Genomic DNA, 12332 nt, shown 5'->3' with positions numbered 1-12332 from the left:
AGTACTTTTACCGTTGGTAACAATGAGAAGAGTGGCAGGTCGAGGTTGACTTTGAGAACCCCCACCACTCCTTACTCTATATGTTCAATTCACTTGCTACATATTACAGAAGCCCTATTGTTACATTACTTTACATGTAGATACGTAAATGTGTATCTTTAGCTCTAATATTTTTTCCAAGTCATCTCAGATTTTAAATAGGGATTTTTTAATCTTAAAAAAAAAATCACCTGCTTTGAAGGAATGTACACTGACATACAAATTAAGTAATATACTGATATTCAAGAGATGATATATGGTTCCCATGTAGAAAACAGCACCTCTTGCCATAGAAGATCACTGATTATTATTGATAACATCTGGCTATTTAAGAAAGCTCTTTGATGTCAGCGTACAGTGTGTAGAAGAATGCAGTTAATCACAACTATTGTCTGGAGCTCCTTAAACATCTTATCCGTGAAATAAATAATTTGTTATTTTATCACAACTCATTATCTTAAAGACAGAAAAACACTCAAGTTACATTTTTAAATTGCTGCTAGAAAAATCTTAAGACAGGAAAAACAACTGTGCATGCAAAGGGCTTGTCCTCTTGGTGGTGCAGCTTATGTGTTCATGAACTATTTGCATCGCTTACAAATAGGTAGTAAGTATGCTTCAATAAGTATTTACAAGCTTGTTTGGAAAGAAATCTTAGGGATTCTGCCACAGCAGAAGTGTAGTGCTAATAATTGCTAATCCCAAGTGAAATGGGTGAGAACAGGTTGTAATTAAATGGTTTTGTAAGCTTTCAAATTGTAAGGTTGTACACAGACCTATTCCAAAAGTAAAAAGTGACAGAAAACTGGAAATATCAGTAATGCTGAACTGTATCAACTAGCACTTATTGCTCACTGCAACTATCACATATACAAGTTTCTACAGTGTCAGAAAATAGATACTTTGCTTCAGAATAATTATAGTACATTCACCTGCTTCCATGAAAAGTTCTAATTTACAGGTGAAAGAAAATAACTAATTACAGGAGCTTTTTTGTAAAGTCACAATTTTGACGACAAAGCTGTTTCAATAAATATTTACAAACTCAAATTTTCATTCAAAATGTCAATTAACTTTCAATTCGCTCTGGTAGTAAAATATGTGACCCGGCCCAAAATTATATTTGCTGATATTTAAGAGTATTATACTTATGAACTGTGTTAGAGATACAGTAAGTCACTGAAATACCTATCAATACTAAATATGTAGTAATATCTTTAATATTTCACTGGCCATTTAAGTTTGAGGCAAGATGCCAGAGATGAAACAGATCAGACTCAGTAAAGTGACTGAATGTGATCTACTGAATCTACTAAAATTTCATGATGCAGGAGATTTAGGAACAAGGTACAGGGATTTAAATTCACAGCCACTTCTACATAGTATTACTATAATGTTAAAAATTTATTCTACAGGTATTTAGAGCGTGCTTACTTTGGCCCAGGCAATTTCTGAATCTAGATCAGAAAGCAAGCTCTCTGAAGTGGACTTCTGCACAAGCTCAGCCTCAGTGGTAGCTAGCCACTCTGACAAAGAAGCAGCCTCTTTCTTCATTTTGCGTGCCAGCTGGGACGCTCTTTCGAGGTCTTGTTTTCCTTCTGTCACCTTCAAAAAAAAAAGAACAAAATTAGATTTTAAAGACAGCAGAACCAGAAGTGCTAGCCAGCTAAAACCCACCCGAATATAAAAAAAATCCTTCCATCTTAAGACTGTCTTACATTAGGGAAGGAACCTGAAAAGAAAAATAATTTATAAACACCTGCATCATATTATACAAAGCGGAATATGTAAAACTAGAATAATTTAAATTAAAATACATTTAAAGGAGACAAAGAAACCCGCATACCAACTTATTTATAGCTAGTAATCACCAAATTGATGTTTAAACTTTATTATGAACCTTTAACTGAAACTCAAGGGGTTACAGAATTCAGTCAGTCACACAGGTAAAATTCAGTTCCTTCTTGTATTTTGATAGACCTGCAAGCAGGAAGCTGTAAAGAAAAATTTCACTGAAAATCTAATCTGCCCTTGAAAACATCTCAGAGAAGTGAATATGAAATCTGATGTTTGCTGCAGTATAATCAGTTCTGTGCCACACTGGCTACACAATTAGTCTGCTCAAACCTTAACACAGACTTGAGAATAAACCCAACCATAGCAGTCAGAATCAATTGACATTTCGAAAAATTGCCCTCTGTCTTCAGCTTAGCATTTGCATGTATTTATTCCAAATAATGCGATCTCTGAAGATCTAAAAAATAAATTCAGACAAACAAAATCGTAACATTATACTGCAAATAACTCTGCCTTTCTATCCTTTCCCAATTTCTTTTCTATATGCTAGCTGAATTATACACGCACAGATTCCACACGTTCACGAACAATCTCCACTTTACAACAATGTTTCCTAGGGTCCATTTCAAGATATTCCAGCAATGTAATCTGGCCACTTAGCCACAGCTTCATTCACAGAGCACTGAAGAGGGATGAGTCTGCTTGGAATTCTGTCTTAATTTAGGTAGGAAGAGAATCCCCTGCCCCCTAAGGGTTTAAACATATTTAAACACTTCACTTTGATAAGTAACTATTCAATTACTAAGAAAATTACTCAAATCAATATTTAAAGCAGTTCATGGGAAATGCAAGTTCGCCTGCATTTTCTGTTTCATACTGAGAGCAACCCTTTAGCTGAATTATGATTAGAAGCTAATCTAATCTAACCTCCTAAAAGAATTTACATGGACTCAAGCTTCTCATAAGACAATCTGACAGTAAATTATCTTGCAGGCTGGTTTACAGACAAGAGAAGGTACAGCAGTGCTCAAAGACTTAAATAACAGGCCAGCTTTGCTGGAATGCTGAAAGCTCTGTGAACCTTCCTTTCTTCGAGGCTACCTCCCCCCTTCAGGAACACTCTTGCACACCTACAGGACTGTTATGTGTAATCTTTAATTTCTCAGCTGATTGCTCCTGGATGTAGCAACTCGCCTACCCAGTATCAGCTTCAGAATCAAAATTAAAACAGCATCTGACATCAAAACAATAAAGAAGGGAATTTATATGCAGACGTTCATATGTGCATTTGTTTCTTACCTGCGCCCCCAAGTCATTATAAAGAAATTTCAATGCTGTCAGTTGTTCATCCATCCCTTTAGGATTATCTGTCTGTTGTTTCTGTACAATCTGCCTTCCTGTCTTGATGACAGTTTCAACCTCCAATTTCACCTCACTGAGGGTCTTATAGAGTTTCTAAAAACACAAATATGTATATTGGTGATCAATTTCTAGTCCAGGTTTTCAGGCTTTGCTTCATTTGGGGACCTGACCATCAGATTGCACTTAAACTCTAAGCTATGGATCAAGATCAATGTCTGCCAAGAAGATATCAAACTCCCACCGCTCAATATTTTATTCTGATTTCCACCCAGAAAGGCTAACATTGTGATCTGTACTTGATTTTATGTGCAGAATGTGTTTTGTTCAAATATGAAGAACAAAGCAAACTCACCCCTGGAGTGATGCTTCTCCATAACACAGGGTGAGCCAGGGAAGGGAGTTTATAAAAACTCAGCTGGTTCCACCACATCTGTGATCAACTATCCACTACTTTTATGACCACATTCTCACCCAGAAGAATTAGAGGTTTTTAGTTATCAGTTGTTCTATTGGCATTTTGCAGAGTTCTAGCAGTTCCATCAGGACTTTAGGCAAGAAGAATCACACCCCCAAGCATGAGTTAAGAACACTGCATACTTACCATGCACCTGTCCAGGTGAGCTTGGATTACATCTGGGTCAGTATCTTTCACATCCAAGACATGAAGTTCTGCTTTTACACCATCCAACACCCTCTTGCAATCCAACATGCGCTGCTCAAAATTGGCTGGTTTCTGGAAAAGCTGATACTTCGTAGATACTTCACGGAGTTTTCTCTATTTTAATGAATTTTACATTATTAAAATATGTATATTAAACATACCATGTACATTAAAATATACATGTTAAAAGATTGTTTTCAATTAATATCTGCACTTCAAAAATAAATATTTAAAGCATCTTCCCCGCAGATCCTAACCCACCTCATGCCACCACAACTCAGTATACATGGCAACAGTATTTCCTGAGCCAAATTCTATCACCTATTCCTAATCTCCATAGGTGCAAGACAGCTATAATCTGTATCGTACACTTTCAAAATATCTATTCTACTAAAATAGAGACTATCTGACTTTCAGCATTTATCCCATGATACTTATGAAATTTAAAATTCTGTATTCGATTCGTCTAGTGTTGCTTGCTTCCTAATGAAAGCATGTGAAAGGATATACTGTTTCCTTCTGGGGTTCAGTTGACTGCACCAAACGATTTGCAGGCTGACAACAGAAGTGTGCATTTCAAAACCAGAAGCTCTTCACATCGAAATTCTTAGTGCAACTCTCATTTTTACCTGCAAAGCATCCAGCTGAGTTCCACCACGGGGAGACCTGCATTCAGGAGAAGCAGGAGGGAAAGAGCGAGCACTTTTCTTGAGCTCCTCTAAGGTGGATTCATGAGCTGCAATCTCAGCTTGAATTTTCTGCCACATCATAGAAAGAGGAAAACAATATGTTAAAAAATTGCTTACAGAGAGGGGAAGAGGAACTTGCTTACTACCTACTACCCACCAAAAGTAAATCCAGTCTGTAAGAGTTAAACACTACCAGGTTTATTTTAAATATTCTGGCTCTGCTGATAGCTTGCTAAATTGAAAGCCGTTAAGATTGTTATCTAATACAACCGTCTGAAAACAGGAAAACAATACAAATCACTGAAGATATCACCTAGTACGTCAGCACGTGACTGAAGTGAAGCCTTCATGAATTACTAAGTCTAGGCTGAGCACTATCATGAGATATTTCAAAATGTTTCGTAGTGAAAAGCTATACTGGAATACCTGGGCCTCCTGGGGCATCTGAAAGGCATCTACTCTATCAGTCAGGTAAGATGTCAGCTGTCTATCCAGCTCCACTAAGTTTTCCTGCAAGACCTGCAACATGTGGTCGGTTTCTCGCATGGTCTGAAGCTGTTGTTCCAAGGCAATCTGACGGCTTACTGCCTGAGTGGGACAGAAAGGTAAGACAAGATGGAGCGGTAATTCAATATGAATTATGTCAACATTCCTCAAAGTGGGGGAGACACCCAAAAAAATCCTAGGCCAGGAGGACTGTCTAAAAAGAGCAAAAGCAAGCCCTAGAAGGCAGAAGTTTTTCTGCAGCCTGCTGCAATTCATCCCAGTAACTGATAAACAGTGGCATAGGAGGAGAGTTCTGCTGCTAGATATACAGGATACTGAGAACAGGTTTCCTATCACTGCAGGAGGAAAGTATTCTGTTAAAAACCTACCATTTCAAAAACTAGCTATGCAATGGGAATCAGGGACTTTGTAATACGCTAGAGATCAATGTTGTTTTGATGTGTAAACTTGCACATTTTCTTTCAAAACAATAAACTCTGTCTTCCTGTTACAGTGTGAAAACAAAGGTTCACAGTTCCTTCCCTCTATTGTGTCCCCCTTCAAACAGCAAAACTTCTAAGTTCATCTGAAATGTCACTGCTTGCATGGGAACACGAATTCCCCACTCTAAACACACACACAGACCAGTGGGTGCATATACACACACACAGATGTGGAAAGTTGTCAACAGCCCAGTGTGTCAGCCCTGCAGCTGCCAAAGCAGATAGTTTTTATATGGCAATAAAGTACTATTGTAACAGGAAAAACAACAGTGCATGCTAACTTAAATGACAGCATGTAGCCCCCAGCTGAGGGCACTGCATTCATGTTGCTCATTGTAATGAAGATGAACTGAAATTCCCTCTATGACTGCACTTTGGCAGTGACAGAAAAAACACTCCCATCCTACAATTTGGCAGGGGCCTGTATTACCAGGATACAGAACACAAGTTACAGATTTATGCAACCTGAAATACAGCTAAGTCTTCCTCTACTTACTAAATCTAGAAAATATTAGACCGAAGTACGAGAAGAGGAAGGGGACAACATAATAGATGGGGAATGAGAAAAATGTTTTCCTTCTGTTCCTCATTTCAGTGTAACTTCTTTCTAGCTATTTGAAAGACTGAAAATGTCACTTATTCCTCATTTCCAGTTAGGGAGCAGCTCACCAGTATTTACAGCATTAGAAAGGGAATATTAGCCTCAGTTACTGAGCTGTCCCCCTTGAGATCAGAATTGCCTTTTTGTCAAAGGTACCTGGAAAAATACCGGGGGTCCCCACAGTGCAAGGGTGTGCAAGCATGCAAAACAAAACCCGACTCAAGTCAGGAAAAAAGCATCTTGCTCTTAGGGCATTATTCCAAATTGAAAACAGCTGACAACATTGTCAAGGTTTTTCCTCCTTTCCTGTATTGCAACCCTGCATCTATGAATTCAGCTAACAGGAATAATTTCAGACCACTGAGCTGAAAAACTCAGTCCACTTCAACCTTGCCCCCAAATTCTTACCAAGTGACTCAGTTCCTCATAGCGGGCATTGAAAGCCTCCAATTTTTCACTGATGATATCATCAAGAATCCCTCCGTCGATTAGTGTCTGCCCAAGTTCCCGAATCTGGGTTCGATTATCAGCTGGATGACGCAGGACTGATTCCAGGGACTAATTAGCAGAGAAAGTTTTAAAGGTCAAGACACTGAATATTAGCGCATTTTTAGAGGTGGAAATCTGGCTGCATACACAGAAGCTTTACACTTCAAATGGCTTGAGAGTGCTCTAAAAGCATGAATTAGTTATGGCTTAATCCACAATGGCACAAGACAAATACAGTGGCCATTTTGCTTTGAATAATTAAACTTCACAGCACTTCTTCCCTATTCACATAATTTCATAGTATAGTGCTGGAAAGAATTAATCAATTTACAGAGACAGGAGAGAGCATACAATTTTATCATGGTACCAAGTACAGCACAATCACATATAGCACAATTCAGCTTTTGGTGGAGGATCTTACAAATACCCATTCCAGATTCAGAGTAATATATTAATTTAACCTGGAGAATCAGAATATTCAACACATTTCAGTATTCTATTGAAGTATAGAATTTATGCATTTTTTTTAAACACAGCTGTCTGAAAATTTACCAATCTGATAGAATGACTACAATACCTCAAGAGCATCATTGACAGCACCCAACTTATCAGGCAGATTTTCTGTCACTTGCACCCTTTCTTCCAGATTGTTTAGCCAAGCTGTTTCTAAATCAAGATACTGAAGCAGCTCAATCCAACAGGACCACACCTCCTAGGAGCAACAGAAAAAACATAGATTAGCCTAAAATGCCAGGCATAGCTCATATACCCTATGAACAGCTTAGAGAAATTATATTCAAGACATTCACCTAAAACGGACAAGTAGAAAAAATTCAAAAACATGCCATGGCACAGTAAGTTCTAGACAGAAAAACCTGCAATTATAGCAGCAAGATAAAAAGAAATACGCAAAATACACACCAAAGTTTCTAAACTTACACTAAAATTATCACTGACATCCAGATTCTTATAACTGTTTTGAAATGTTACAAAATGCATCCACCCCTCTTGAAAGGTAGGGCATACACGACCTACCCCAAACTATAATCCAAGTCACGTAATTGCCATTGTATTTCAACCTTTAATCTCTGAGAAGTTTCTTTGTGTCATTTCAGAAGATGCACGGATGGGTAACAGAGCTGTGAGACAAGGTCACGTATTTGCACAAGTGTTGATTACAATACAGATTATAAAAGGAAACTCAGATCGCATCTCATGGACTCCAAAGATGTCATCTCAAGGGAAAGTAATCTTGGAAAGGAGCAAAATGCATTTAAGATGAAACTATTGGATTCAGTGACAAAACTGGACACTTTCAGTGTCCTCCTCCATTCCTCTTGTGCCACCTGCCTCCGTTTTACTAAGCTGAGAGCTATCATTCTTACCTCCAAAGTGTGGCATTTCCCCCGGATCCGATTGCACAGTAGCTGGTAGTTCTCCAGCACAACGTTCAGCTCAGTTGCCAGGTCCTGACCGCTAGACGGCACTTTGGCAGCCAACATCTTGATGTTGTCTTTGAGAATCTTCACCCGCACCTCCTTCTGCAACACATCTTCCTTCGCTCTCTGCCCAAAGAAATGTGTTACACAATCAGCCCTCAACTGCCATACGATCAGTTATTCACAACTCAAACCAAACATCAGCAGTTGAACATCGGAAGTGCTGCTGCCGAAGTATTCCTGGGACTGAGCACAACAAAACATGGCATTACTTTACTAACAATCTGAATTCCATACAGGTGTTGAAAAATCATATTCTATTAAATATGGACATATTTACCATTTATGGCTTCTTCATTAAAAATCCATAACTCAAAGCAAAAAATATTAAGTGCAGTGCTATTTACATGCTAGCATACAGGTATGAAAAAGAGAAATGAACCAGAAAAAAAAAAAACAAGAGGTTTGCTAAAAACAAGCATATCGCAGAGAAAAAGGTTGGGTGAATGTAAAGAAGTTATGAGTCTCAGAGCTCAGTAACTATCTCCCAAACCTATAGAGAATAGATGATGTAGTTACTCGGGACATGTGCAACTACAAAGTTGGGACCTCTCCCACAGCTGCTGGATGTGCTAGAGGAACATGCAAAAGGGAGAACCAGAAGAATTCTGTCAACCCAACTGCACTCAGAGGAGCTTGGTAACAAATATATAGGATAAGCACAGTACAACTCCCAACACACAGGTCTGAAGAAATCGTATTATCAGTTGTTGAATTTTTCCCTAACCAGAATTCAGGAAGCAGAATAGCTGGAAGACAGATCACGCAGACCAGTCCAAGCCTGTCTCTGAGACAGCTGGAAGGCTTCAGAAATAGAGACTGTCTCATATCTCATATCTCATTCTTTTGAGATTTCAGCGACAGTTTTATGAATCTAAAGTACCTGTGCTATATAAGGCTCTGCACTTTACGGTACAATGTTGTACATGACAGCATTATTGTTGCACAAATTGTTTGAGATGTCTTATGAATGTAAGGCAATAAAAAAATGCCTGCTAATGGAAGGGCAAAAAATAGAAAACTCTGGGGAACATATTTTATGGCAGGATTATCAAAAACCACCTAGCCTCATCTTAAACTTATTCCTGCATATGCAGCAGGAGTTCCACTCTGTTCAAATGAAAGCAGAATTGGGCAAGCTCAAAAGTTTTTGAAAACCTTATGCAAAAATGTTCCTGGTCAAATATACACAGAGTGTGCTTTCCCAGTCCTAAAGGTAGTCCCAAAATAATATTCTTACTGCAAATGAAAGAGGATATGCAGGTGTTACAGTAAGCATACTGGCTCACCAACATATCTGCCAAATTTAAAAGTACAGAATATAATCTGGATTTGACAAAAGGTAGACATGCTCAAAGTCTCTCAGATTTGCCAATGAAAAGAGTGTTCTTTCTTTTCCTAGCTTGTGTTCATCAGGCTGTCAGACTATGTGATCTCAAATGCTTCAAAGGACATGAATATATTAAAACACTTGAAGACTGCTTTAGAAAGCTCCTCCAAAAAGAATTCAAAACTTCAAATATATTTGTCAAAGCACTTGTAAGGGAGAAAAAATTCTTTTTTGTGCTCCATCAAGTAACAGTGTAGTGGACACTCATTTAAATAATGTGCATATAAGCCAAAACATTTGTGAAAATATGCCTGAACCCTCAGATTTAAAATCAGAAATATTTTTTACTCTGTACATATATCCAAGAAAATTATCTATTCAACTGGTAATTTATAATGAGAAAAATAGCTCCTCCTCCATTCTTTTTGGCCACCAGTCCCAAAATTAGAGAAGCAGGGATCAGGACCGCTCTTTACAACAAATGGGGAACACAAGATAACCTTACAACAGAACTGTTTTAAGCTGTTCTTCTAAATGTGGAGTTGTTATATCTAGGGGACAAGAAACTGAGGCCCAACAGCTAGAGGCAAAAGAACAGGTTTTCACAACCACTAACGTAGACAGGTACGATATCACCTTTCCTTTCTTTCTTTCCCAAGTTTTTTCTCCTGCAATAGCTTTCCACATTCTCAGTGTTTAATACGCAATACATCGCAAGCCTGGCTCAACAGCTGGGCAAGCTGCTATTCATTATGAAATCCCTACCCCTCATGGCCAAGTAGAACATCTGCTTTTATAGTTTGTACTTTAAAAACAGAAATTCCAGAAAAGCAAAGCTGAAAAGTACCACTAATCTTGTCATGACCTGAGCTCCTTTCTACATAGGTAACAATTCCACAGAAGGTCAACACCCAAAGCCATTAAAAATTTTGTTTCTCTTTAATCAGGTCTCTACAGTGACCTGGTATTTCTGACCTTCATTTCCTCCACCGCATTCTCTAGCTCTTCAGGAGACTTGTATTCAAAATCTTTCTCCAAATATTCTTCTTCAGCTTGGGTCATCCATTCTTGCATCTCTGCCAAATCCTTCTTCAGATTTACAGCTTTTTCCTGACTTTCAGACAGGCGATTTTTCTGACTAACGATCTAGAATCCAAGGTGGAGAAAGGAACAGCAGTTTTGTTACTTAAATGTCCTTGTATACATGAAAAAACACAAGTCTTTGTTAAATATTTTGATGGTAAAATGTTTTTCAGGCCTTTTTAATTAACAGAAGACTTCTAACTTTTACACATTACACAAAAACTCGTGATCCCTTTTTAGCAGATCAAAGTCTAGAGGTGATAGAAGAAGGAAAATAACTGGGTTTTTTCCTCATTGCGTGTAAACTGCTAACAATCCCTAGAAGAAGTCAGACAGAAGAAACCCTCTTCTGATCACAAGTATCATATAGTTAGATCTATCTTTATACAGAGCACTAAAACACCTCGCTTCCTTCCACAGCCCAGGCAATCTGCATTCTCTATCAACAGCAAGGTTCTCCAGCACAGATGCTCACCAGGCATTGCAACAGAAGTACGTTTCTAGAGACAGCAGAAAGCCTCCACCCAAAAGAAATGACCAAATACAGACTGAAGTGGCAGTCTATTTACAGCCATTCATTTTTAAAGCTGCTTGGAAGCAGGCAGAAATTACACAGGGCCAGAGTAATATTCCAGATTTCAGGAACAACAAAACAAAAAAGTCAGACTACCCTCCCACCCACCCCAGAAAGAGCAGAATGAGGCAAAGAGAACAAATTAAATTTTAGTTAAAAACAATTAATGAGTTCACTGTGCTCCTTCCAGTTAGGTACCAAGAAGTGCATGTATTTGAACAAAACTACTGTTACACAGGTATCCCCTAACTTATTTGCACTTCTGAAGGATTCACTGGGCCAACTTGGATTTCAGCCACTTTGACAGTGGAACAAGTAAAACGTACTTATCCCGCTGTTTCACTGCTTCACCTCTTCATCATCCTACCAATGCCACACAAGCGAAGAAACAGCTGCAGTAACAAGCAAGCACTAGCAACATACAGAGAACTCACCTGTTTGCTCAGTTTCTCCCACTGTGTCTGGCAGTCCACTAGCCTAGACTTTGCCCAAGTATTTATGCTTGCAATAGGCTGAGCTCTTAAAGCAGACTCTACTTCTTTCATCTCTTTCAGTGATGGTTCAATTGTCTCCATTTCATTGACAAATATCTGAGCACAGATCAGAGAAAATTAATGTTGACCTTTAGCAAGACATTACATAAATTTCTAGGATACCAATAATTATGTAAGTTTTAATTATTCTGGAGAAACTTTAATAAAAAAAGCAGATTAATGCTGTGTTCAATACAAGACTGTTTAAAACAACCCTTCAGTGGCCCAAAACACTAGAACTACGCAACTAAAAAACAAATTGCAGCTTGCCATACACAGAGCAAACATTCTCACATGCCACGTATCAACACCAGAACAATCCAAGTTTTAAGATTACGTGCATTAAATACCCTGATGTTTCTGGCAAACTTCAGATTCGTTTGTTTCCAGGAGAAGAACACATTTGAAAGTACTCTGTAATTTCTTAGTGTAAGATTAAATTTTATACATTTGTGATCATTATGTGCCACTAGCTAGGAAGAAGTCTTATTTGTAAGGCACAAAATTCCTAAACCCTAGGATTTTCAGAGTTTTCTGGGTTTTTTTGTTTTTTTTTCATTGCCCTTGGGAGTTTAATGGAGAAAGCACTTTTTACTCACAGATTCAATTCCCTAATCACAAAATTGGGAAAAATATATAAACATTTTCAGAGGAAATAGTATCAATTTATGAGTATTTGTAAATAT

General features: G+C 38.1%; 1 protein-coding gene across 6 annotated transcripts in view; it reads right to left on the bottom strand.

The window, feature by feature from the left end:
• UTRN (utrophin) overlaps positions 1 to 12332 on the bottom strand; it is a 383596-nt gene that overhangs the window by 257804 nt on the left and 113460 nt on the right. For all 6 annotated transcript variants that reach the window (XM_064446971.1, XM_064446972.1, XM_064446970.1 and 3 more), the window contains 10 exons: positions 11548 to 11703; positions 10432 to 10602; positions 8013 to 8192; positions 7205 to 7339; positions 6547 to 6696; positions 4975 to 5136; positions 4489 to 4617; positions 3800 to 3973; positions 3136 to 3291; positions 1474 to 1644 (listed from right to left, as the gene is read on the bottom strand). In XM_064446971.1, the coding sequence (XP_064303041.1) occupies positions 1474 to 1644; positions 3136 to 3291; positions 3800 to 3973; positions 4489 to 4617; positions 4975 to 5136; positions 6547 to 6696; positions 7205 to 7339; positions 8013 to 8192; positions 10432 to 10602; positions 11548 to 11703 (1584 nt within the window). The remainder of the gene's footprint in view (positions 1 to 1473; positions 1645 to 3135; positions 3292 to 3799; positions 3974 to 4488; positions 4618 to 4974; positions 5137 to 6546; positions 6697 to 7204; positions 7340 to 8012; positions 8193 to 10431; positions 10603 to 11547; positions 11704 to 12332) is intronic.

This window comes from Phalacrocorax carbo, chromosome 3 (genome assembly GCF_963921805.1).
Source record: "Phalacrocorax carbo chromosome 3, bPhaCar2.1, whole genome shotgun sequence".
Taxonomy (NCBI): Eukaryota; Metazoa; Chordata; class Aves; order Suliformes; family Phalacrocoracidae; genus Phalacrocorax; species Phalacrocorax carbo.
This window is presented reverse-complemented; position numbering and strand designations above follow the sequence as displayed.